The sequence below is a fragment of the Chroicocephalus ridibundus genome, chromosome 2 (genome assembly GCF_963924245.1).
Source record: "Chroicocephalus ridibundus chromosome 2, bChrRid1.1, whole genome shotgun sequence".
Taxonomy (NCBI): Eukaryota; Metazoa; Chordata; class Aves; order Charadriiformes; family Laridae; genus Chroicocephalus; species Chroicocephalus ridibundus.
This window is the reverse complement of record NC_086285.1, coordinates 3,387,139-3,412,641: the sequence shown is the minus strand read 5'-3', so window position 1 is coordinate 3,412,641 and position 25,503 is coordinate 3,387,139. Positions and strand designations below refer to the sequence as shown.

The following is a 25,503-nucleotide window of genomic DNA, read 5'->3' as shown; positions in this document are numbered from 1 at the left end:
TGACGGGGTTTTCGTTTTCTTTCCTTTTAATAGAAACATCCTAGACTAACTTGGGAGGAGGATCATCCTAAAGGGGAAAGTCTCTCGGAATGAAATGGTGTGACTCGCTTCGGGAATGATGTGCAAAGTTAAAACATCCAAGCAGGCTCAGCTCAGGACTTCCTGGATTCTTGCGTCTTCTTGATTTCCTGCAAGAAGATGAGGGAAGCAACTGAGCAGCTGCCACTCTTTGGGAACAACTCAGTTTCACAGCTCTGGAGACCGCGAGCGATCAACTCCTCAGACCAGCTCCACAGGACCAAGCCCAGGGTTTACGCACGAGCCTTTAGGGACAAGACAAGGTTTGGCTTAAGAGGCTCTTCAAAAATCCCACGCCCCTTCCATACTGCCCAGGGATGTATGTTTATTTTGCCCCTAAACCAGTATCGCGCTGGATCCGTTTCCCACTCTTAGGCCACTGATCCACCATCACTCATACGCGATCTGTGCTCAACTACGTCACTCAGCAGCTCAAAAGAGATCAAATGTGGGCATGAGGACTGTCACCTGCTCAGCCTAGAGGTCATGCTGGCCCAGGGAGTGAGGCAGAAAAGCCCCGATGGACTCACCTCCAGGAGTATCTCCTTCAATTCGGAATAGGCTTTTTCTAAATCATCATTAATAATGACCAAGTCGAACAGGCCAGGCTCTTTACCTGGGGAAGAAAAACGAGGACAGAGTTGTTAGAGGAGAACATGTGCCTTCCCTGTGTCACCTCTCGTGCACGACCTGAGTTCCCATGGCATTTTAGTATTACTATTTCAGCTGCTGCTAATTTGCTTCCCCACCAACCACCCACAAGGAACTGCAGTGCGAAACGATGCAGTACGGTGCTTAGATCAAACTAGCTAACGCCAAGCCCTGCCAGCATTCCTTGGAGAACACAAGTCCGATGTCCACACAGAAAACAGCTCCTGAATCACCAAGGCATCCCCTCTCCCCAGCCACATGGACTTACTAAGTTCCAAATCTACGCGGGCTGCAGTCAAACGCTTCAGTAAACTTTCTTCTGTCTCAGTCTTCCGGTCACGTAGTCTTTTTTCCTAAACCCAATGACAAACACATTAAAGAAATGCGTGTTCCAGATGCTGCATGCAGAAACCACCACCCACCCCACAAGCCAGTGCTGTCTGCCATCTCCTACTGCTGGTGACCATGGGCACATGAGAGAACATCTGCAAAGGGTGAGGGGCTTCATTCACAGCCCAGAGCAAACCCGTGGCCAAGCTGGGTGTGGGCTCAAGATCTCCTACACAGAGCTCAGGTTCCCACTCTCTTTCTGCCCCCCTCTATTTTATTTATTTTTTGCAGGTACTGCTGGGAGATGAAGTCTCTCTGCTGGGCTCCGGCAGCTGGTGCTGTTGGCTTCCGTCCTCCACACTCCACGAGAAACACAGACTGCCTGATCTACTGAGAGCAAGAGAGGAGAGCCAGGAGTTGTGCCACGTACTCCTTGCATGGCTTCAGCAAGTCACGTACGTGTGTCCAGATCCCTCTCTGAACCAGGACATCGATTTCACTTCGGCGAGAGGCACACTGCGATCATTATTATATAGGGCCCCATAGGACCAGAGGGGTATAGGATTTCCACTGCTGCAGAGAACAAGCTTCCCTTGGTTTAATTTTAATTGCTGGAGGCAACTCTCAGCACAAGAATCTTCTCTCCCCAGCATCAAGCACGACTAACGCATTTAAAGGCTGGTCATGCTGCAATGGAGTCTATAACCCAATGCTGGCAAACACACTAAGGTGTGGGAGCTGTACAGGAGGGACTCAAAAAACAGAGCACAGGAAGATTTATCCCTGGGAGCCAGAGGCTGGGGAGCTGGACTGGGAAAAGGTAACAGCGTACTCAGAAATGTCCTCCCCACCTATTCTACAGCCCTTAAAAACATACAGATGAACCAACGAGGGGGGAACACCCATCCCTTCAGAGCAAGACGCTGATTACCTCTAACTGCTTAACGGCAAAGGAAGGCGGTCGCTCACCAAGATGTCTATGGATGGAGGCTGCACGGAGATGTAGATGGGATTCAGGTCTGTCCTCTTGATGTTCTTCACGCCCTGGATGTCGATGTCAAGGACGCAGATCTGGTTCTGGGCCTGAACAGCCTGCACTGCACCTTTACTGGGGACAGAGCGAAGAGGGAAGGGGTTAGAGCATCCAGCCATAGCAGTGAGGGTTTGGTGTGCCCCCAAACAGGGCTCCTCTGTGCCTAAATTGTGGCAGGAGAAAAGAGAGAGCCTGCTCTGCTCTTCCTAAAAAGCATCTCTTTCCCTCAAGTGTCCTCTGTCTGGAGCAGGGACCTGCTGTCTCCTGCTAAAGAGGCTGGCAAAACCATGATGGAATGTGTGGAAATGGATAACGTGTGACTATCCCATGAGCAGTGTGGCTCGGGTACAGCCCCTAAAGCTCCTGCCTTCAACAAACACAGGAGCAACCTTCACCAAAGAGTTTTGCTTTGAGACTCTTCCCTTCTCCACTTCTGACTTCTCCCTTCTCCACAACGCTGAGAACTTCCCTTCTCCAGAGACGCACCGATTTCCGTACCCATGCACTCTCCTGAAGGATGCTTGATAGAGATGGATGCTCCTGCCTGGGTTACAAGATGCACAATTGAGAAAATATTTTTTAAATGGTGGTTCTTGTATGTCATTAAAGATGGTATCTCTTCCCCAACACAGGGGAATTGCCTCAAGCTTGTTCCTGAACACCTACAATTCTCCCTTGAAAAGCAGCAACGCCAACCCTCTCCTGGCATGCCGGAGGTACCTGGACTAGTTTCTGGGTAGCCGCCCTCTTGGGGGACTTCAGTATTTACACAATCTTGGGGGACGGTCAGCATTTGCACAGTGCTGAGCACAGGTTCTCCTTCAAGCCAGGGTTCCATGGCATGATGGACAGTGCAGAGAGAAGCCCTGCCAGGAGCTCGGAGGTGGCCCTGCAGGTTTCAATGTCGTGAAGTCAGGAGGTCGTGCATTGGCAGCAGAGATCAAGAGAAAACACTGCCCTACAGCCAGCCTCCAACTTGCTTGATTCCCGGCTCACACCCAGGGCACCTCTTTGGACCTCACCCCATCACCCTGCACCACCAAGGCTTGCTCCCTGATACCTCCTGCAAAAGTGTGCTGAAAACACGCTGCCTTAAACAAATGCTCCTGTGTTGTCCTACGCCCCAGGAAGGGGGAGTCACAGCTCCAGTGAAACAGGATTTGGGACCTCCAGCCCTCCTCCCACAGCTCTCACCAACCCCTGATGGCTGTCCCAGCTGGAGAAGACAGGGTCTTCACCAGCAGCACGGGAAATCACCCGTGGGTGTCGCTCAGCAGCTGCTCATGGCCGCAGTGCTGCTGTTGGCAGGGTGTGCAGAGAAAGATGTGACAGCCCAGACCTGAACCCTTGGTCTGAACCCGCAGCTTCACGACAGCTCTCAGCAAATGCAGCCAGAGGGGACAGAGGCAGCGCAAGCAGAAGGTGCCTCTCGGAGGGATACAGAGCAGAGTCGAGACGGGGAAAGCTGTAAAGACTTCTGGAAGCCTGCAAGCCCAGAAAAGCCCCAGCGACCAGGGATGAGCAACACAGCAGCTCGACCCATCGGCTGTGAGCTCCTAATGCTGGATGGTAGGGAAGAGCACGCAGACAGCCAGCCTTGGGGTGCCGCAGCTGGTCTGGTCAGTGCGGCAGGGTCTACTGCCTGCAGAGAGGTCACGCAGGAGGATGGAGGTGGCTGGTGACTTTCCTCCTGACCTAGGAGTCCCACAACACAGGTCACAAGCCCCAACAGGAAGGAGAAAGCTGAAACGAAGCTGCAAGACCAGCCCTGTACAAATACGGAGGTTTGCTGCCTTGTTCGGGTGGGCAGCAGCGAGAGCCCAGATCTGAGCACTGCAAATCCACAAAAGCTCCCCAAAATAGGTTGTTTTGCCTTGCGAAAGCCACAGGCTTCATCCGGTGTCACCAAGTACCAGCTAACTCCTGCTACAACCAACCTACAAAGAGCCAGCAGCTCTCAGAGCCCCGAGAGGCAGACCCCGTGCCCGCACTCCAATTTCAGCCTCTAACTTAAGGCAGCGTCAAAGAAATTCTGGTTTCTGTGGGCAGGACTCGGTGCTATCCCAGAGAAGGGCCCTTTCAGGGCTCTTAAATTAAGAAATTCTTTTTTAGTTATGCGTTATTATTAACTGATGAGATTTAGGGAGCAGGAAGGACTGGTGAAAACGTCAACTCTTTTGATAAGCATGAGGGACTCTCTCCATTTTATTACACATCTGATTAGGAACATCCTTAGGCACCTGTAGAGGAAACACAGTCTTGGAGAGTTTCTGTATTTATTCTGTTTGCAAACTGGTCTTTGTGGCTGAGATGGTGTGGGTTAATTGCAGCCTCCCACCCTGCATGCCCACCAGCACAAGCAGAGCCAATATGCAGATGGGACCAGAGATGGAAGTGAGGGCCAGGGAGAAAAGCACTTCAGAAACAAAGCCAAACATTATTTGATTTGGTTAAAGTATCCAATTCCTGCAAATTTCAAGGAAATGGGCTGAGGAGAGATGTCTTCTCAGCACCCATGCTGAGGAAAAGGCACCGGCATCAACTTCACCTACATATCAGGCATCAGAAAGCAGCCGTGTCCTCCACGCTGCAGCCAGCTGGATTAAGCAGGATGCGTGTGAAGGAAGGAAGCCTGTCCTACGCAGGATGAAGCCAGGGATTAAGGAGCTTGAACTGGGTTTCTCCTTGGTGCTGCGTATTTGGAAGATGAGCCGTCAGGTTTCGCTTCTCTTGCCAAACCAGTGACACTGGAAGGATCAAGGCCAGGGCAGGGGATTATGCTTCTCCATCAGCCTCAGAGGGAGCACGGCCAGACCCCCGCGAGGGTGCCCTTAGTTGCGGTGACAACAGTGACGCCTGTGCACGTCACACTAAAACAGCTACGTTACTGAAATGCAAAATCACCAGCTGTTCCTCCAGACCTGTAGACTTACAGCACATTTGGTCTGCGGGCCTTATGTTGGCAACTCCCATAAGGAGACCATCCTCAGAAGCTAACTTTGCCATCTCCAAAAATTCCTCCAAAAAGCACATTCAGCTCTTTAAGAAATATAAGTCTTCATGAAAAGTGTTTCAGGCAAATTTCTTCGATGCAACTAATTAAATATCTCAGGAAACATTTAACCCTCCTCCTTAGCAGGTCCTTTACTATAGTGCCACAAATTTCTCACAGTAATTATATAAGATATCTGACTTCTAATTAACATTGCAGCTTAACGTTTGATTGATCATCAGCTCCAACGCCCGGGGCAATGCTATTTTAAAATCCCCCTAACTCTTTAACCCCAGTCAAGGGTGCCATGCAATTTATCTATTTGTAAGCAGCCACTTTACCAAAGCAGCATGCGTACTTGTTTCACAACAGCCAATACATCACTTCTGCTCCCGAATTCATTGTATTCGGACCATTAGGTAATGCAGGGATAATGACAGTAAGTCTCCGTTCTGCCCATTACTCTTTGCAAGCATTTGGAAAATATTAAGGAGTGTAAATAGTCTGTAAAAATCACCCTTGTGCAAGAAAAGTGTTAAACATATGAACTACTTCAGCAGCTTTCAAACACTGGAGGCTACAGAGAATCTCATAGCACAACAATGATTTAATTATGACGAGCTAACTCTCTCCAAGAGTTAGTTTTGCCATCTTAATAAAGCTGACAAGGACCCCGCTATCAAGATGAAAGGCTTTGCTTACAGCATGAACCTGCGTGTTTGGGGGAAGCCAGTGTCACTCAGTTACAATATTTTTGCCTTCACCATCATCTCAGCTCCCGGCACCACCTGGGTTGAGCAGCGACAGCGTCTGAACTGCGTACCTCGTCCCGTACATATTTCCGGAGAACTCTGCGTGCTCGATGAATTCACCAGCATCGATTTCTTTCTGCATTTCCTCTCTGGTCACAAAGTGGTAATCTGGATAGGGAAAACAAGGAAAACAGCCAGAAATTAATAGCTTTGAAGGTAAAGCTCATGGGCAAAATGACACCCATGGGTGCTTAGAGGAGGCTTTAAGCAGGCTTAAATTCTGCTTTGGACAACGCTGGCAGACTGCAATTATCTATGTCCTAATTACTGTATACAGCATCCCCTTTCCACACCAACTGCCCAGACACCTGCTCAAAATGTTTTGGAGTTTTCTGTGCGGCCAGACACGCTGCTGGAACCCCTTTTTCATACCCCTTCCCCTTTCTCATGCAGCAGGAAACTCCTCCCTGCTCCCCACAGGTGTGGAACACATTACAGCAGGACTGCCAAGGCCTCCAATTTGAAAACATTTATGATTAAAGACTAGAATAGGACGAGAGAGAAAGAGAGGGAGATAAAAGGGAACATCAAAACCAAACAAACTAAAAAGGAATGTTTCTCTGTCTTTTGTTAAAGTTCCTCCCTTTCATTTCAGAGTGAAAACCGCCATAAGAAATTAAGTGCAAACCTCATTTGATTCTTTCTGAAATACGCAAATAAACCAGAAAACAGAAAAGCAGCTGGCCAGCTGCACACAAGCTATTAATACAGATAAAGGCATCTCGTTAAGCAGTTGCATTTCCCAAAGGACTGTGCAGTTGAAGTACCTCACCAGAGCTGCCTGGCACTTTGGAAAACCAAGCCACTCAACACCCAAGTATGGACCAGGGTGCTTAAACTGGGAGCTCTGCTCTGAAAACGTCAGCCAGGAAGTCACAGAGATGGCGTCTAGAAAAGGAAACTGGCAGCACATGCTCTGCCTCTGTTAACATTTCACCGCTTAATTAAATTTTGGGTTTGTTCTGCTAAGCCCATCCCTCTTCGTTATTTTCCCTACAATGCATGGCACATGCTGCAGAGCAGCAGTAAATGGCTACGGTCTAATTGACACCGAGATCAAGAAAAAAATTGTGTGTGTGTATATATACAGACACACACACTCAAATACATCATTACTGAATGTCTGCTCCTCCTGCCTCAGGAAATGCACACTATAAACATAAATGTAGGACTAACTTATCTCCTAGTGGGGATTCATGTATCCACTTCACATAAGAACTTAAAAATTTTTCAGAGGAATCGCTTCCCGAGTCTGACGAGACTGCAACACACTCACCTTTGCCGTTTACTTCTCCAGGTCTTGGCTGCCTCGTGGTATCTGCAAGCAAAAACAAACCTTGTGAATTTTGTAGATCACCCAAGGAAGTAATAGTATCAAAGAAATAAAAGCACACACACAGCAGATTAACGCAATCACGTAGTAAGCTGATCCTCTGTTTCAAATGATCAAAGCTTCTGGAATCAGCCAGTGTAACACACAACGACATGCAGGATTGGCCTTTAATCGAAGAATCCTAGATAATCTGAAAACAATCAATTAAGACTGTTAGGGGCTGAGCTGTCAGTCTGGGACCTACCAAGCTGGGCTTAGTTTTCATCTCTGCTACAGTCTTGTGTAATCCTAGACACACTATTCGGACCTCTGCCTCAGTTCAGGGGAATTAGCAATGCCCTACTTCGCAGAGTTATCTTCATTTTAAAAGATCACGCAGCACGTACATCGGTGCTTAAAATAACCAGATTTAATGAATAAAGGCAAACTCCTGCATGAGGTACCTGCACGAGGTAGGTGAATAAATCAGACAGCCTTCAAACTCATTCAGACTAGTATTATTCTAAGCGCGTGCTCTGCAAACCAAAAAGGAACCGATGGTCATCACGGAGGGCAATGCCAATTACTTTATTTAGGACCGGCAGGAGTTAATCCAATGCAATAAGGCTCTGATCGCCTCCAAGTTTTCTATAAAGCACCAAGGTGCCTCCAAGTGGTTTATGGAGATTTAGGAAAAAAAATATCTACCAAGAGGCAACCTTGAGGAAAACTGTAAAATTTAGTTTGGCGTTAGATGAGAAATTCAGTTGAATCAAGAGCACAGGATGAAACACACAAAAGGAAAGATAATTTTAAGGTTTATTTCATCTCCAGTAACGTGAAATTTTTAAACATCCAGTATTTGCCCTTTCAAGGTAGAATGAATTCGGATCTCACAGATTTCAAAGCAAGAATTTTTACCTGCAGTATCCAAAGCATAAGGACAGTAAAATAAATTTCGATAACGTACTTAAAAACACCTTGCAGAGCTCCAGGAAAAATCAGGTGAATGGGCTGTGGACACAGCCCAGATTCTGAGGGTAACCTTTCAGGTGTCGCTCAAGAAAAAGGAAACAAAACTGGTACGGCAACAGGCAAGCTGCCTGAAGAAAATTCCCTGCACTTACTCTGTTGTGGATGCAGGAGGACTTCAGCGAGGACTTCAGCAGTGCCTGCAGCCTCCGGGCAGGCGTGAGTGGACCGAGCTGGCCGGCCAGGGGTTATTTTCACATTACAGGTAGAAAAAAAAAAAAAGGACCCTTGGCCAGCACTTAGTGACCAACGTAGAAAAAGTCAACAAACCACCAGAGCAATGGCAGGAGGAGGAACGTACAGAGGTGATGGAGCGAACTGCCTCACTTGCTGACCCGGTAATGAGATGGGCTTAATGAAGCTCTTTAGTTTTAAATCTGAGACTCTGGTTTGCAGCCCCTGGGCTGTTAAAATCCCCATCAGCTCTCCGCCAGCAGGTGGACGGAAAGAATTGACATTTGAAGCAGAGGTGGCGGGGGGTGGGGTGGGTGGGAATTTTGTTACTTTCAGAGTCAAGAATGACTCAGGAAAAAAAATCTCATCGCCTCTCCAAGCTGTGTTTGGAGGTGGGGAGTCACCAGACCTGGAAAGGATGCTATTCCAGACAAATCTCAGACTTGCCACTTAACAGCTGTTCTAAAGGGCATCCTGACTTATTTAAACATCCCAAAGAGCTCACAGACAGACAGACTAGGACACAGGCAAGCCACAGGAGCCTGTTATTTGGGGCTACAGAAGCAGGCTCTGGGCTAGCAGCCCTGAACTCCTCCACTACCCTTCCACAGAGACGTACAGATACTCACGGGAGACGCTGAAGCCAAAGATGTTCTCATAATCTTTAAGCAATTTCTTTAACAAAGTGCTCTTCCCTGCACCTGATGGACCACTCAGGACCACTGGTCTCGGCCCCTGCATGGCTAGAGAGACAGAAAAATACATGTCTGGTTAGAAACACCCATGGAAAAACACAGCTATGGATTCCCAGAGGTGCTTGGCCCCACACAAAAGTGTCTATGCTTTACCCTCGGATACAACTGTCTGCAGGCAAATCTGAAATGAGAAGTCACAAGCCTAGAGCTGATAGGAAGTAGATGAGAGTGCAGGAAATACCAGGGAAATTCAATGAACTATTAAATTAGCAAACTGGCTGTAGAAAGTGGGAGCTGCCACCTCTGAACTGCTGCAAAAGGTCTGGTCTGGGAGCCCTGAGGACTTGGATATCAGGTGAGGCCCCAGTTCTTACCTGGGGAACAAATACCTCGGACAAATAAAGGACATGTATCACCGCCACATGAACAATTGTTCTTGAGGGACTGAGGTTAAACTCATGGGACATAACCCAAAGGAGGACGAAACTGGGCTCCAGCTGCCACTAAACTGGGATAATTCAAGCCAGCTCTGTCCTAGCTCTGTTCTGTCATCAGGGTTGGGTCCCCCTGGGACCCAAATCCTAGGGAAGATTTTCTCTAAGAGGAGGAAAATGTTGTCTGTGCCTGGTTGTGTCTGGAAACTCGGGACATCCACACACAATGGCAATGCAGCTTAATACTTGTCCTTACTGATAAGAGGTATAATAGTCACAGCCACTTCCCTCTCACAGGGACAGGCCTCGAGGAGTGTTTGCAGGAGATGCTGGCGAGAAAAGAAGGCAGAAAGCAGCCAGCATTACACACACAGAGCTCCGAGGGAGGGATGGATGCCCAGGAAATCGCCGCACCTCTCATGTTACCTGTTTACATCCCAACAAGTACAAACTACAAGCCTATGATGGATGGACAGTTAAATGTTTTACATCAGTCCTGGGATAAACGTCCACATGCAAAGCTTTTACCATAAACAGACAACGTGCCAAAGCCTAGACCCAGAAGCCCAACACGTCCTCCACCACTAAACCTCAAAGCCCTGCAACAGCGGTCTGAACCCACGTGTGATCTGGGACACGAACATGCTTTGGGATTTATTTCCAGTTTCCTGGAGCGCTCACTCCAGCTCAAAGTGTCTCATAGCAAGAGAGAAGGGTTTGGTTCCTGGCACAAAAAAAAGGGACAAGGGTTTGGTTCCTGGTAGAAAAAAAAAGGCGGCCTGAGGCCACACAGACCTTTCTGCAGTTGTTTCTTCAGCCAGGAAGAAAAAAACTGGGCATTTGCATGTTCCTGCCTCTCTGGGGAGGAAGAAAGGTTAATTATCGACATGTGAATAAAGAAGAAAATCCTGTACAACAGCACAGGGGGACCCTCATCCATCAACAGCAACTCAGCAGCTTCTAAACCAGCAGTGACACCCAATGTGGGACAAATCAAAGGCCTGTTTTTCCTATTTAAAAACAATTACTTTCTGCAAGCAGTAAAGTCCTCAGAAATGCATATTTTTTTTTTAGCCTCATTGCCTGGGTGTGGCCTCAGGAGCAATCCACCGACAGACAGTATAATGCCTTTCCATTTTAAATTAGATCATAGCAATGTCACCCTGACCTTACAAATCACTTCTGAAGCAGCCTTAAGCCAAATGCCATCTCTTACAAAACCAGCCGTGGACCGTGCAGCAGGCTAATCTAGGCAGGCTGCCTCCCTGACCCCAGCCCATGTGAGCTGGACACCTCCTCATCCCTAAATCCCTCCCGCACAGCTCTGCGACTGCGCAGATACCTATCGGGCAGCACTACAGCTAGCAAATTATACGAGTTTTCCCTTTGTTCTCTTTGCTTTGCAATTGTCTGACCAGAGTTTATCCAAACCTGTATGAAGGAACGGGGTATTAATACACAAAGTCTAAGTGGATGCCAGCAGTAGCTAAAGTGGGCATAAAAACACCCATGTTCAATCACCAACCAAAAGGAAACTGTCTTTTCTTCCTTTTTTTTTTTTTTTTTTTTTTTTTTGCTGTTAGTGTCCTCCAGGTGCTGCAGCCCCAAGAGACCCAGCCATTCTCTGGGGACCACTCCCATCGCACGTACATAGATTAGGCTCCATCATCCGAAAAGCACGCAGCTGAACAAAATCCAGAAAGCCCTTCTGGGGACCTGTCCTACCTTTCCCTTAGCCCTTGATAATTTCCAAATATCACAGGTTTTGCCTAAATGTTCAATACCAAGAGGAAAGCACGTCCTCCCGCACCTCCTCACCAGTGAAATGCCATTCAGTGCTTGCAGCAAGGAAGCAGAGGGGCCCTGGCTGAGTTGTCCAAAGCATCTCCCTCTCTTCTGCCGCTGCCCGTTCCTCTCACCCACATAACTAAAATGGGGCAGCCCCGACCATTGCTTGCAAAACGCTCCAGAAGAAAAAGAGGAGCTACGCAAAGTTCATCGCCCCCCAGTCATCCCAGTGCATTTCGCAACACAGCTGCTCCCGAACGATGCTCCTTCATCACATACCAGCTTCCTCAGCCATTACCAAAAGCCCCCACCTGTGACATTCAGACACCAGCACCGACTGTCTGGGCATTACACGGCTTTCCCTTCACCACAATCCTACTGTGCCAACAAGAACTGCTCCAGACACACAAGTCCTGGTCCCTGCCTGCATCCTCACAGCCCAGCTAGAAGGAAAAGAGCTTTTCTCTCTCCCCCCTCAAAATTTAATCCACCTTTTACCAGGCATCGATAGGAAAAGGGGAATTTAAAGCTGCCCAAATCACTTATAATCACTTAATTCAACCCCAGAGCAACCGGGAAGGGGTAAGAGGAATGGGCAGAGCACTGGCTGGGAGCAGGCTCCAACGCATCCTTACCTTTTGCTTTTACTCCCTTTCAGCCAAGGTACAAAATCCAGCTCCTCGCAGCAGCGACAGGCTCACAATATGAGCGAGCCGGCAGAAAGCTGGGCTATTTGTGAGCTGCCTAAAGCCTTAATTACCGAGCTGCAATTTTAAGATGGCCAATGAAAACAGCTCGCTGGTCTTTAATCTCCTCTTGTGGTTTCTTCTCTGCTCCCTGCTCTCCAGGCTGATAAAGCTGCAAACACCGCTAACAGGTGGCGGCACGTGCCAGCCTGGCACTTCAGCAGAGGAAGACTGTCCCTGTCTCTGCATGCAACCTCATGGGTCTCAGGTCCCCCCCAGTCACCAATGTAAAAGCACACAGGGAAGAGCTGCTATCTGTGGGTCAGAGGGAGGTGTGGCACCTTCCAGCGAGACCACCAGTTCATTCGGGTTGGAGAGCACCTTGGGAGGTCTCCAGCCCACCCTCCTTCTCAAACATAGCACCTCTTTAACTGGTGATGAAGTGGTGGTGCCCACAGACACCAAGAACGGATGGGCTCTTGGATAGCATTGACGCACATCAGGCATAAAACCCAGGCTGTAAAGCTGCTGTGCTCAGACTACACACCCAACAGTGGTGTAATTGAGGCAACTCTTCTAGAAAATCACTCAGTTGTGACTTTAGCCAGGATTTCAGCTTCTGCAGACAACGCTCCTCTTCTTTTGGACTGAAGTCCCCATGGCTGTTGCCTCCAGCCACTGCTTCACCTCAGGCTACTTCATGAAGGCGACAGGGAAACTCCTTCTCTTGCCCACGTGAATCTGAACCCAAGTCTCCAAACAGCATGTCCCAGCACCTCCATGGTGGGACCCTGCAGGGTCTGTGCCACCCTGGTGCTGGTGATGCTTTTCTGCCTGAAATAGCACGGGCAGGGCATCAGGGGAAGATAGAAATGCTCTCCTTTACTGTACTCCCTTTTTTTCACAAAAATATTCAGGACTAAAGTGGGAAAAGACACACAAGTTGCGATCACAAGCCTCACATCTTTGGGAAATGGTCTAAAAATAAACCGAGAGACTTGCAGGTGCTTCCTCTTGCCTCCCTTCAAATGTATCCCTTCTCTTTTGCTGGAGATCTGCAGAGAAAAACAAGCCGCAATTTAGAGGGGAAAAAAGCCATTTCCATTGCCAGATGAAGGGGTTGGGCCCTCGTGGGTGGCAGACGGCAAACACCCAGCTGGCAAACTGGGAATCTGTGCCAGCGCAGAGCAAAAACAGCTCCCACGGAGCATTTTCAGAAGGCACCCACCACCTGGCACGGTGCGGGATTTTGGGGGCAGCTGGTGGAGGCCTGGGAAGTGAAAAGCAAAGACGTCACGGAATCCCTGCCTCGAGACACGAGCAGCGCAGACGAGGGAGCGGGTGCCCTCTTCTCCACCATCAGATTTAACACACACCCTGACCCCAAGAAATCGCTCCTAATGACAAGCCGGTCTGCACACCGATATTAACATCCTGCCCTGGCTTCTCCGCTGCCCCAGCCCTGTCAAACACAGCTCCTCTCCCTCTGGCAACCTGAAGCCCTCAAAAACCACAAGTAAAGCGACAAAAAAGCCTGAGAAACCAGATCTGGCGGATACGTGGCTTTTTAAACCTCCTGTTTGGTTCCCAGCCCAGTAAGGCATCTGCACGTCACATTTTCAAGCTGTTGGCAGCAGCAACATACAGGCACGTATTTATTTCTAACAGAAGCTCATTTTTTTCCCCCTTTTGCTCATATTTGGCATTTTCAGAGCAGTCAATCTTCAAATACCTAGCACAGAGCATCTCTCTCCTCCAGTAGTTTACGCCTAAAATGGTTTTGGATCTACCCTGACCACCATGGATCACCAAAATCACAGCGGGCTGGAGCGGACCAGCAACAGAACAGCACAGCTATTTAATAAAGACCCTCTTATTTGGGGAGGTGGCACACTTGGGACTGAGGACAAACGGCCACATAGACCCTAATGGGCTGCAAAAAGACAAGGTGGTCCCCAAAGGAGGCTGCAGGAGGTTATCACTAGGGTGAGGAACATTCCTTGGTCTGCTCCCACTTGCTAAATTTGCCCTGGATTTTAGCTGGGAGGCAGCAACACAACCAGTAAGGCAAAGGACAGACATCACAAGAGTCAAACAAAATTAATGCTGATTAGCAGGGAGGCTTTAAAGAGAAGATAAAGTAGAAAAGAAGATTAAAGGACAGTTTCCCTGGCAGTCCAAAGAAAGGTCTCCTGGATTAGGATTATAATCCCATTCCCTATTTTCAGTAGGTTCGTTATAAAGCTGCAACTCCCACCCTTCTGAGTTTTGGGATGCTTTTTGAAAACCCAACCCAGCTACAGTAACACAACAAAGTTTAACATTATCTGAGAGCAGGCAAATGCTCAGCAGCTTGATGTCTGCGAGGAGCCCTAGGTGCAGGACATCCCCTCGGCTGGTCAGATGACACCAGCTGCTTCAACAACCATAGGCCCAGATCCACGCTTGTTCACTTGGGGAACGGGTGGGCAAAAGCTCCAGAGCTTTCTTGCTGGTTTCCCAGCACACAGACTGCACAGGACAGCTGGGCTGAGGGGTCCTGTCCTGACAATCAGCAAGGTGTTTTAATAAAGGAAATTATTTGCAGTACTGAAAGAGGAGCAGAGCACCACCACCATGGTACCTCGAGCTGGTGGAACCACTCAGCCACCTTTTTCCTGGAAACAATTATCTAAAAAGCACTAGTTAGCTCCTCCTCTGGCTGCACTGATTTGTGCCCTTTGCTTTGCAGGGAGCAATGATGAAGCAGAAGGAACAAGAACAGCTTGCTCAAGGTCACTGCAGAAATCAGCTAAGTCCCGTCCACAGGTAAGGCCAGAAGTCACTCCAAGACCCTGTCCTGCTGCAAAACTGGACCAGTTTAATCAGCCAGCCGGTTCGAGCCAGTTTACCCACCTAGGTAAATGTCTACAAAGGTGAAGCTCAGACTAGTGTGGTTTTGCCAGTTTCTCCTCATGTACCTTGTGTTTCACCACACAGAGCGTTATTTTTGGATACCTGAAGGGTGCTCACCCCAGAGCCCTGGTCTTACCTCATTGTCTTGCACCGCACCCACAAAACCCAACCAATTCATAGAAGCACAGAATGGCTACGGTTGCAAAGGACCTAGTTCCAACCCCCTGCCATGGGCAGGGACATCTCCTACCAGGCCAGGTTGCTCAAAGCCCCGTCTAACCTGGCCTTGAACACTTCCAGGGATAGGGCAGCCACAGCTTCTCTGGGCAACCTGCACCAGGAGCTCACCACCCTCACAGCAAAGATTTTCTTCCTAATATCTCACCTAAACCTCCCCTCTTTCAGTATAAAACCGTTCCCCCTCATCCCATGGCTCTCCTCCCTGATCCAGAGTCCCTTCCCAACTTTCCTGGAGCCTCTTTAGAGACTGGAAGGGGCTCGAAGGTCTCCCCAGAGCCTTCTCTTCTCCAGGATGAAGCCTCCCAACTCTCTCAGCCTGTCCTCACAGCAGAGGGGCTCCAGCCCTCTGATCATCTTCGTGTCCTCCTCTGGTCCTACTCCAACAGGTCCACATCCTTCTTATACCGGGGGACAGATTCAGCGTGCAAGCTCCCCCCCGCCGTTTGCCTTATCTAATCGTGGGAAAGCACATGCCAGACCCATCTCCCGGCAGCCCAACGACGGGGATCCCGGCGCGGCTGGAAACTACGGCCCATCCCACGGCCGTGGATAGAGCAGGCGCTCTGAGGAAAAAAAGCTGGCCTAGGGCACGGTTCCCCCCTCAGGCAGAGGCCCCGGTGGGGACACCACAGCCCCCTCTCAGTTCCTCAGGGCTGGCTGGGCCCCCTCAGCTAAGGGGTTCAGCGCCCCGAGGCCAGCTGGGCCTCACCCCCCACGGCCGGGACGGACACCCGTGAAGAGGGACGCGGAGCCCCCGCCCTCCCTCACGGGGGCCCGTCCCGGCCCCTCGGCGCTCACCCGCCGCCCGGGCGATGGGGCCGCGCAGCCGCCGCCAGCTCATGAAGGGAACGACCGTTCCCGACAGCCCCCGCGGCGCCGCTGCCGCGCAGTGTGACGTCAGACGCAAAGGAACGCACGCCCTGCCCCGGTCACGTGAGCGGCGGGGCGCACCACTGCGGCGGGCGGAGGGGGGGGAGAAGCCGTCGGTGAAGGGGACGGGGGGTAACATGGCGGTTCTATGGGGTGGCTGGGGCTGACCCGTGATGGCGGATGAACGGGGCGGGGGGGACGGGGGAGGTCGGGGCCGCGCCATGATGGGGGGTGAGAGCCGGGAAGGGGCGGGGGAGAAACACGCTGGGGTGAACTATTGCGGCGCGGCAGGGGGTTGGACTGAACCATTATGCGGGGGAGGGGGGGCGAACCATGGTTGGGCGGGGGGAGCCATGATGGGGCTGAACCAGGGTGGGGTGGGGGGACCCGTGATGGGGGCCCGTGGGGCTGGATCGTGATGGCGACCCCGGGGATGTCACACCCCCCTCTCGTCCCCCAGGGCGTCCCCGAGGAGGCTGCCTCGTCTCCCGCCCTCTGCCGCGTGGAGGATCCATCCTCACTCGCCTGCACGAAGATGGCAGCCTTGGGCCGGGCGCTGAGGTGAGCATGGCGGTGGTGGCCATGGGAGAGTGGACGGGCCCTTCATGGGGCTGGGCGTCAAGAGGTGACGGAGGTTTAATGGTGGGTCCCCTTCACTTTCCACACACGGGTACCTGCTGGAAGGCAGCTCTGCAGAGAGGGAGCTGGGAGTCCTGGTGGACAACAAGTTGCCCATGAGGCAGCAGTGTGACCTTGTGGCCAAAAAGACCACTGGTCTCCTGGGGTGCATTGAAAAGAGCGTGGTCAGCAGATGGAGGGAGGTCATCCTCCCTCTCTGCTCTGCCCTGGTGAGGCCGCAGCTGGAGCGCTGGGTCCAGTTCTGGGCACCCCAATTCAAGAAGGACAGGGAGAGTCCCGCAAAGGTTACAAAGATGATCAAGGCTTGGAGCATCTGTGTGATAAGGAAAAGCTGAGAGACCCGGGGTGTGTTCAGCCTCGAGAAGAGAAGGCTGAGAAGGGAGAAGGCTGAGAAGGGATCTCATCAATGCTGATCAATATTTAAAGGGTGGGTGTCAAGAGGATGGGGCCAGGCTCTTCTCGGTGGTGCCCAGTGACAGGACAAGGGGCAACGGGCACAAACTGGAATGCAGGAAATTCCATCTCAACATCAGGAAAAACTTCTTTAAATAGAGGGTGGCAGAGCCCTGGCACAGGCTGCCCAGAGAGGTGGTGGAGTCTCCGTCTCTGGAGACATTCAAACCCCACCTGGACGCATTCCTGTGCCACCTGCTCTGGGTGACCCGGCTCTAGCAAGGGGGTTGGAGGAGGTGACCTCCGAAGGTCCCTTCCAACCCCTGCCATTCCGTGATTCCCACCAGCGCCCTCCGCCTCTGTGCCAAGCCGCCGCTGCCCACCGCCACCTCCGCCCGCACCAACTCCAACCGCGCCGCCATCTCCCACCTGAACCGGCAGCTCTACGGCCGCCTCTACCCCGTCCTCCTCGTCAAGCTCGACGGCTCCACTGTCCGCCTGCGCTACAGGGAGCCCAAGCGGATCCTCATGGTGAGGCGGAGAGCCGGGGGAGGGTCGGGGGGGGACAGGTGAGGCCCAGGGTGGGTAGGGGGGTTTCATGCCACGTTGCCCCCTCAGCTGTCCCTGGACAGCGGCACCCTGCCCAGGGGTCAGGCAAGGCCCAGGGCGGGGGGTTTCACGCCATGTTGTCCCCTCAGCTACCCCTGGACAGCAGCACCCTGCCCGAGGCCCAGCGCAAGGCCCGGCTGCGGAGGCAGTTCCCCAGCAAGCCGAAGGCCGAGACGGAGGAGACGTTTGAGGGCATCGACCTGGGCACCTACGAGCGGTTCTGGAAGAAGTGAGGCCCTGAAATAAAATTTATATAGAAAATAAAAAAAAAATAATAAAAAAAAATAAAGCCGGGAAATGAGTCGTGCTGGTGCAGTTCTGCGAGGGAAGGGGGTTCTGGCCTCCCCAGGGGGCATCCCAGGGGCTCCCCCCGCGCTCCGTGCTGCGATGGTACGGTCCCACCTGGCAAACCGATGTGTTCCCCCCCAGGGGCGTGCGCGGTGGTAGCGGCCGGGGCGGGGCGGAAGGGCGCGCGCGGGGCTCGCGGCGCGGAGCGGCGCGCGAGGTGCGTGATGGGGAGGGGGAAGGAGGGGGGGAGTCGGGGGGAGTCGGCCGGGGCGGGGGTCGTGGTTTGCTGCCGCCTTATCCCCCCCCCGACCCCGGGATGTGCACCCCCCACCATGGCCTTACACCCCCCACCATGGCCTTACACCCCCCCATGGCCTTGCACACACCTCCCCCGGGTCGTAAGCCCCCCCGTGGCCGTGCAGCCGGCCCCCCACCCCATGGCCGTGCAGGCTTCCCCCGCGCTGTGTGACCCCCCCGTCGGACCGTACACCGCCCCCCACCTCCCGGGCCGTGCAATTCCCCTTCCATGGCCGTGCAACCCCCTCGGACCGTATAACCCCCCCCCGAACCATGCATACACACGCACACCGGGCCGTAACTCCCCCCCCCCCCGCCCCAGCCGCATAGCAGCCCCCCCAAACTGTACACACACACGCCCCCGGACCGTGCAACCCCCCCCCCCGGACCGTGCAACGACCCCCCCCCCCGCCCAGGTCTTGCAACCCCCCATGGCCGTGTGATCCCCCCTCCCGCTGTGCCCCCCCCGCCTTCCTCCAGGCTGTGCACCCCCCTGGGGCTTTGGGGGGGGGCCCACATTTGCCCTCCCCCGCCCCCGCGTAGCACGGAGGAGCTGGGGGGGGGGGGGGGGGGGGAAGACACACAAACCCTGGGCTGATCCCCCTGCAGGTGTCACCATGTTCGGTTCCTCCCGGGGGGGGGTCCGGGGGGGCCAGGACCAGTTCAGCTGGGAGGACGTCAAGACGGACAAACAGCGGGAGAACTACCTGGGTAAGGGCTGACCTCTCCCCCCCATGCCCCCCCCCCAGCCCCCAGACACAATTTTGGGGTGCGAATGGAGGTTTTTGGGTGCAAGGAATTATTTTTTTCGGGGGGTGGTGGGGGGGGGGTTGTCTCGCTCCCTGCAGGGAACTCTCTGATGGCGCCGGTGGGCCGGTGGCAGAAGGGGAAGGACCTGACCTGGTACGCCAAGGGCAAGAAGGAGACGGGCCCCCCCTTGTCCCGCGAAGAAGAGCTGGCCGCCGTCCGCCTGGCCGAGCAGGAGGCCATGATGGCAGCACTGTGAGTCTACATCCCCCACTCCCCTTCCCCCCCCCAGCCCCCCGAAAAAAAAAAACAGGAGGTGTGAGGCACGGGCATCCCCCCCATCACTTGGTTTTTGGTTCTATAGGGGCTACAAGAACGTGAAGAGGCAGCCCACCGGCCTCAGCAAGGAGGTAAGGAGGGGCCACCACGTGGAGATCATGGAATGATGGAATGGTTTGGGTGGGAAGGGACCTTGAACACCATCTAGTTCCAACCCCCCCGCCATGGGGACACCTCCCACCAGACCATGTTGCTCAAAAGCCCCATCCAGCCTGGTCTTGAACCCCTCCAGCGATGGAGCAGCCACAGCTTCTCTGGGCAACCTGGGCCAGGGGCTCACCACCCTCACAAGAAAGAATTTCTTCTTAATATCTCACCTAAATCTCCCCTCTTTCAGTATAAAACCGTTCCCCCTCGTCCCATGGCTCCCCTCCCTGATCCAGAGTCCCTCTCCAGCTTTCCTGGAGCCCCTTGAGGGCCTAGAAGGGGCTCGAAGGTCTCCCCGGATCCTTCTCTTCTCCAGGATGAACCCCCCCAGCTCTCTCAGCCTGTCCTCCCAGCAGAGGGGCTCCAGCCCTCCCAGCATCTCCGTGGCCTGCTCTGGTCCTGCTCCAACAGCTCTGTGTCCTGATGTTGGTGGCCCCAGAGCGGAGCAGAGGGGCAGAATCACTTCCCTTGACCTTCTGCCCACACTTCTCTTGATGCAGCCCAGGATGTGGGGGGTTTCTGGGCTGTGAGCACACATTGTCAACTCATGTTAAGCTTCTTGTCCACCAACACCCCAAAGTCCTTCTCCTCAGGGCTGCTCTCCATCCCTTCCATCCCTTAGCCTGGACTTGTGCTTGGGATGGCCCCAACCCACGCGCAGGACCTTGCACTTGGCCTGGTTGAACTTCATGAGGTTCACATGGGCCCACCTCAAGCCTGTCCAGGTCCTTCTGGATGCCATCTCGTCCCTCAGGCATGTCGACCCCTCTCTATTTTTTGGGGGGGACACACACAGGATGCTCTTCTCCCCCCTACAGGACCTGGCTGAGGTGTGCAAGCGGGATGGCGCCGAGCGGGACGAGAAGGACGTGGACCGGGTGGTGGGTTTGGGCAGCTCCAGGTACAGAGGGGAAAGGCTCCCGCACCAAAATGCCCCATTTCAGGGCAATTTGATTTTTTGATTTTACCATTTTTGTGCTTTTTTTGGTGTTTTTTTTCTCATTTCATGACATCTCTCCCCAGCGGCAGTGCCGGCCGGGTGATGCTCTCCAAGGAGGACAAGGAGGCGGCCAAGATGGGGCTCTCCATCTTCACGGTACGGCGCTGGCCCCGGGTCCCGTCTTCCCCATGAGGTTTAAAAAAAAAAAGACGGAAAAAGGCAAAAACCCCTTTTATTTGAAAGTGAAGCTGGTGGTCGTAGCCCAGAGACCTGCAAGATCTCCCCGTGTCCTGCATGCACAGCGTTAATTTGCGGGGTTTTAATTAGGAAGCGGCTCTGGCAGGCATTTAAATGTTTTTCCAAATGTAATTTAAATTTTATTTTATTTTAATTTTTTTCCCAAATTTACTATTTAAAGGGACAAAGTCCCCTTTTTCTTGTAATTGGAAGCTACAAGCTCAAAGAGTCGCTCCATATTTTCCCCCTCTTTTTCAACCCCAGCACCAGAAAGTCTCCAGCAGCCCCGAGACGTCCGGCTCCAAGAAGAAGCAGGAGAAGGAGGAGAAGGTGGAGGAGAAACGGTGAGGACGGGGACCAACCCTTTGGTGGGAAACCACCAGGAATGGCCATTTTTGGGGGACGGTATTTTGCAAAACGCTTCTCTGGCTCCGTTTGGCATTGGGCTTGTTCTTCATCTGCCCGAAGCACCCCCAAAACTTCTGCTTTGTCCCCAAAATCTTGTGGGTTTTTTTGCAGAGGGCTTCTCCTTGGCCAAGGAGGGATGTGGTGGGATGGATGTGGAGGGAGGGATGAGTTTTTGGAGGAGCCGGCGGGATGCGCAGGGCAGGGATTGTCACTGCTTCATCTCTTCCCCACAGACCAGAGGGCGGCAAGAAATCCAAAAAGGAGAAAAAGAAGAAGAAAAAGAAGAAACACAAGAAGGAGAAGAAGAAGGACAAGCATCACAAGAAGGATGCTGCCCCGTCATCCTCTGATTCTTCTCCGGACCGGGATGAGAGGTAGCTGGGTTTGGATGAAGGCTGTAAGCATCATTGCTGGAAAATGGGATGAAGGATTTAGGAGAGCCACAAGGTTGTAGCTGGCATCAGGATGTCCCGTCGGCATCTCCTGGCTTTCCAAAATCCCTGTTTCATCCCCAAAAAACGGCTTGTCGGTGTCCCTGATGTCCCTGAGCTCACTTTCCCCTCCATCCCCGTAGGCACCACCGAAGGAAAACCCAGCAGCGCCCAGAGCCATCGCGGCACGGTGGCCGGCGGCGGCACGACACGGATTCTTCTGCCAGCAGCCGGGATTCGGGCAGGAGCCCCTCGCGCCGTCCTGCCCGTCGGCGGAGCCGGAGCCGGGATGGCCGTGGTCGCCACCCGTCCCCGCGCCGCAAGGGGAGGAAGAGGAGCAGGAGCCGGTCCCCTCCGTCCCGTGGGGTCAGGCAACGCCACGACACCGATTCGGAGGACTGAGAGGGAGATGATGGTTTTTTTTTTCCAGGGAGATCTCGCATAGGCTATATATTTTTTAAGGTTATTAAATTAAAAAAGCCGCAGCTCTGCGGTTGCTGGGGCTGAGCCTGGCAAAGGGCATTAGGTGTTGCGATGCTGGCTGCCCCTTCCCTGCCCGTGGCTCCTGGTCTTCAACCTGGGGCAGCACCGGCAGCTCTCCCTGTGGTCGATCCCAGCCATGGAGGGGGCAGCAGGCACCCGGGCACCCTTCTCCTCACTCCCTGGATCCATCCATCCATCCAGGCGGGATTTAGCACGGAGGATGCTGTGGGATGGGTGCTGGCACTGGGACGGGGCCGGCTGCAATGCTGGAAATGCTGCAGATGCCTCGTGTTTATGTAAAGAGACTTTGGATACAGTTATTATTATTATTGTTATTATTATGTTTTTTTAATATTTTCTTCCAAAGCCCTCGAGTAGCTGCCAGCAAAGCAGCTGGAGGAGAGTTTGTTTCCTCAAACCCTCCCTGAAGTTCATCAGCTGCAAAATAAAACCCGGGGCTCGCGCACTGCCGGGAGGGTTTTGCATCTTGGAGCCGGTGGGTTTATGGTGGCCGAGCTGTGGGGCTCTCCATGGAGTGATAGGTGCTCGTCATGGGGCAAGGTTGCTCTCTGTGGGGTGATGTGTGGGGCCACATATGCTCTCTGTGGAGCAGTGGTGCCCTCCACAGGCTATGGGTGCTCTCCATGGGGTGATGGCTTGTCCCCATGGGGCCACACATGCCCTCCATGGAGCAGTGGTGCCCTCCACAGGCTATGGGTGCTCTCCATGGGGTGATGGCTTGTCCCCATGGGGCCACACATGCTCTCCATGGAGCAGTGGTGCTCTCCAAGGGCCACGGGTGCTCTGTATGGGGCAATGGGTCCTCCCCATGGGGCCACACGTGCTCTCCATGGAGCAGTGGTGCCCTCCATGGGCTATGGGTGCTCTCCAAGGGCCACAGTTGTTCTCCAAGGGGTGGCACGTGCTCCCCATGGGGCATCAAATAATCTCCACAAGGCACGCATGCACATATGAGCAGGGGAGCTCCCCCTGAAACCCCCAGGAGAGGACAGAGCCCTGCCTGGGCTGCCCCAAGGTGACATTGACCCCCCCCACCCCCATCCCCAAAAAGCTTTTTAATTTGGGCAGACCCAAGCAGGAGCTGCCATCTCCCTGGTGGGACATGAAGTGGAGGTGGCTCCATCGCCCCCAGGCTCCTGTGGGGTGGCATAAATCACCACAGGGATGTCCATGCCATGGGGGGGTTCCCCAGGCAATGTCCCCCAGCCATGTCCATGTCCCCTGCATGGGGATGGAGGAGCTTATCTCCTGGGGACCAGTGTGTTTCCAGCCCAAGTTTGTGGAAAATCGGGGACTTTGTGACTCAAGCAGCTGCGGATGAGGGTGATGGATGGTCCTTTTGGTTGAGAAACAGCCTGTTTGAATTAAAAAAAAAAAAACAGGAAATTGCCCTAATTAAGGGGTGCAAAGAGAACCTCTGAAATAATTCCTGGCTAATGGGGAGAAGATGGATGGGGCTGGGGTGTCTCCCGTGGACATTTGCTCTGGTCATGTCCACCCCACAGCAGGGCAGGGAGCAACCAAGTCCGTTCCCAGCTGGATTTTAAGCCTCAAAACATGAGTATTTATGTGCTTGGCGCACCGAGAAAGGGGAATTTTACATTAATAAATAGAAATATTGATGCAAGCGGAGAGGGATCGCCCCGCGTGGCTGCGGAGCATCGCCGGAGTGGCCGTGCCAAGCACAAGGGCCTCGTTTGTGTAATTAATGATGCAATTTCTCCTGCTTAAGACAGGGCTGTTTTGTGTGTTTTGGCAAACAAAAGCCCCCGGCCTCGGTTTTTGAGCTTTGGCAGTGTTGGAGGGGTCTTCTGTCATCTCGGCGCCCGTGCCTTCGCGCTGCCGGGGCAAGGAGGGAGGACGGGGGGACGCGGAGCAGGGCTGCCGGTGCGGGGTGGGACCAGGCGTGCCCCGTGTCAATACAAGGACACCATTCATCATGGCAGGGGGACACGGCGGGATCAGGGCCATGAGCTGAAATAAAGCCCTTCTGTCCCGCTCCCCTCTCAGGGTGCCAGCACGTGCTTAACCCCGCCAACGCGGGCAGCAGGAGATGCTGCAGAGCGGTTCCAAGCTTTGATGATCCCCTCCCCACAACACTTTTTTTTTTGCGGGGGGGAACAACATCTTGTCAGGGTCACAGGGTTATTCTTCATGGTCTGCCCCAGCTCCAGCCGAGGGACGCAACGCAACACGTGCAAGTAGGGTAGTCCCGGTTCTCCCTGCTGCGCTCTCACCCTGCCCTTCCTCACCAGGCTGAGCTGGGGGTCACCCTCTTGGGGATTTTGGGGGGGGTCCAGGCTGCAACCGGTGCCTGCTGGGAGCATCCCAGCGCAAGGGCAGCGATGGGGATGGTGGAGCAGGGCTTGTGCTTAACGGGAACTCGGCACCAGGCTGAAAAGGGAACTGTGGGAGCGCTGAAACATCACAGTGAGCAGAGAAAAAACCCAGAACCCTACGCAAAATCCCAGCATCCCGCTCCCTCCGTGGGTTTCCCCTGCCTTCATCTCCCAGATGGGTGGGATGGATGCTCCCGGCAGAGATAATCCGCACCCACAGCTCGAAGCATGGCAGTCGGTGCCTAAGGGTGTTGATGTACCCAGCCCGATGCTGGAGGGGCTGTGGCACTTCTACCCTGGTGCGGTTCAGCTCACCCTGGAGGCCTCCCTCTTCCCGGCTTTCCCCAGCCTCGCTGGGAATTTCGTACTCACCCTTTCCCCTCGACCACTTCATGCTCACCCTTTCCCCTGGACCAGCGGCTAAAATCCCCCCAGGAACCCAGCTGAGGCCAGAACAGAGCAAAGCCTGCGCTGCCCCGGCTGCGCAACAGCTCAGGATCTCAGATAACATCAGCACATTCCCCCCATCTCTTCCTCCTTCCAGCAGCAAATCCTGTGCTTAGAGCAGCAGGATCTGTGGCATGGCCAGGGCCTCAGGGGGAAAGCCATCATTTTGGAGGAGCCTCTCCACTGCCCATGGGCTCAGGGTCCCGTCTCACAGCCAGTCATCCACCTTTTTTTAGAGATGGGGGAACAAGAGAGGGGTGAGGGACTCCGCTTACTTCAGCAGCGCAAAGCAACGCCAGCAGACGAGCTGGCCCTTCAAGTCCAATTCCCTCCCAGAACAGGAATAAATAGACGTCCTGCCCCATTAGGCACGCAGAGATCCTGATGCAGAGCTCGAAATTCAAGGCCAGATGAACAGCTTCAAAGAATAACCTGACTTGCAGGAGTTTTGTAATCCCTTGTCATTGGTTGCCTAACACTATTTACCCTTCACGACCGAGACAAGCGCAAGGAATAGACACAGGGTCAGGCAGCTCTTGCTGAGAAACCTGACTAAACCTGACCTCCACCCGCAGCCGCCCCAGGTGAAGACAGGGCAGGAGACACCCGTTTCACTGGAGGAGCCTCTGCACAAGAGAGGACAGTCCTAGAATAAACCCGCGCTCAGGATCAAGGCTGGTCTGGGCACACACGTTAAGCAGGTGCCGTGCTGCTTA

General features: G+C 53.3%; 3 protein-coding genes across 6 annotated transcripts; 2 read left to right on the top strand and 1 right to left on the bottom strand.

The window, feature by feature from the left end:
• Positions 1-2: 2 nt before the first annotated feature.
• GUK1 (guanylate kinase 1) lies at positions 3-16,071 on the bottom strand. Of its 2 annotated transcripts, none has more exons than XM_063324250.1 (8): positions 15,951-16,071; positions 9,044-9,157; positions 7,173-7,214; positions 5,908-6,004; positions 2,029-2,167; positions 998-1,082; positions 609-694; positions 3-188 (listed from the first exon to the last, which is right to left on the bottom strand). In XM_063324250.1, exons 1-8 carry the CDS (start codon positions 15,991-15,993, stop codon positions 153-155), a joined length of 642 nt encoding a protein of 213 aa, XP_063180320.1. In that variant the 5' UTR covers positions 15,994-16,071; the 3' UTR covers positions 3-152. The 2 variants fall into 2 exon arrangements, with proteins under 2 accessions (XP_063180320.1, XP_063180321.1); XM_063324251.1 differs by lacking the exon at positions 15,951-16,071 and adding an exon at positions 11,967-15,303.
• On the top strand, positions 16,056-17,961 carry MRPL55 (mitochondrial ribosomal protein L55). 2 transcript variants are annotated; one of them, XM_063324252.1, is made up of 4 exons: positions 16,056-16,154; positions 16,483-16,583; positions 17,402-17,585; positions 17,753-17,961. In XM_063324252.1, the coding sequence occupies exons 2-4, from the start codon at positions 16,558-16,560 to the stop codon at positions 17,894-17,896; spliced, it is 354 nt and encodes a 117-aa protein (XP_063180322.1). In that variant the 5' UTR covers positions 16,056-16,154; positions 16,483-16,557; the 3' UTR covers positions 17,897-17,961. The 2 variants fall into 2 exon arrangements, with proteins under 2 accessions (XP_063180322.1, XP_063180323.1); XM_063324253.1 differs by having other exon boundaries at positions 16,061-16,085.
• Positions 17,765-23,037, top strand: C2H1orf35 (chromosome 2 C1orf35 homolog). Of its 2 annotated transcripts, none has more exons than XM_063324249.1 (9): positions 17,765-17,892; positions 18,858-18,959; positions 19,097-19,250; positions 19,360-19,405; positions 20,300-20,382; positions 20,505-20,577; positions 20,923-21,002; positions 21,300-21,440; positions 21,641-23,037. In XM_063324249.1, the coding sequence occupies exons 2-9, from the start codon at positions 18,866-18,868 to the stop codon at positions 21,897-21,899; spliced, it is 930 nt and encodes a 309-aa protein (XP_063180319.1). In that variant the 5' UTR covers positions 17,765-17,892; positions 18,858-18,865; the 3' UTR covers positions 21,900-23,037. The 2 variants fall into 2 exon arrangements, with proteins under 2 accessions (XP_063180319.1, XP_063180318.1); XM_063324248.1 differs by lacking the exon at positions 17,765-17,892 and adding an exon at positions 17,999-18,168.
• Positions 23,038-25,503: the final 2,466 nt, after the last annotated feature.

What these genes read in the sequence shown, in the direction of transcription:
- GUK1 (XM_063324250.1), bottom strand. Translation starts at nt 15,993, where the DNA reads ATGAGCTGGCGGCGGCTGCGCGGCCCCATCGCCCGGGCGGCGG. An exon ending in TGGAGAAGTAAACGGCAAAG is followed by an intron (nt 6,005 to 7,172) that starts GTGAGTGTGTTG and finishes TTCCCTATCCAG; the next exon opens with ATTACCACTTTGTGACCAGA. An exon ending in GGAAATATGTACGGGACGAG is followed by an intron (nt 2,168 to 5,907) that starts GTACGCAGTTCA and finishes CTCTGTCCCCAG; the next exon opens with TAAAGGTGCAGTGCAGGCTG.
- MRPL55 (XM_063324252.1), top strand. Translation starts at nt 16,558, where the DNA reads ATGGCAGCCTTGGGCCGGGCGCTGAG. An exon ending in GCCTTGGGCCGGGCGCTGAG is followed by an intron (nt 16,584 to 17,401) that starts GTGAGCATGGCG and finishes GATTCCCACCAG; the next exon opens with CGCCCTCCGCCTCTGTGCCA. An exon ending in AGCCCAAGCGGATCCTCATG is followed by an intron (nt 17,586 to 17,752) that starts GTGAGGCGGAGA and finishes TTGTCCCCTCAG; the next exon opens with CTACCCCTGGACAGCAGCAC.
- C2H1orf35 (XM_063324249.1), top strand. Translation starts at nt 18,866, where the DNA reads ATGTTCGGTTCCTCCCGGGGGGGGGTCCGGGGGGGCCAGGACCAGTTC. An exon ending in GTGGGTTTGGGCAGCTCCAG is followed by an intron (nt 20,383 to 20,504) that starts GTACAGAGGGGA and finishes ATCTCTCCCCAG; the next exon opens with CGGCAGTGCCGGCCGGGTGA. An exon ending in TCTCCGGACCGGGATGAGAG is followed by an intron (nt 21,441 to 21,640) that starts GTAGCTGGGTTT and finishes CCATCCCCGTAG; the next exon opens with GCACCACCGAAGGAAAACCC.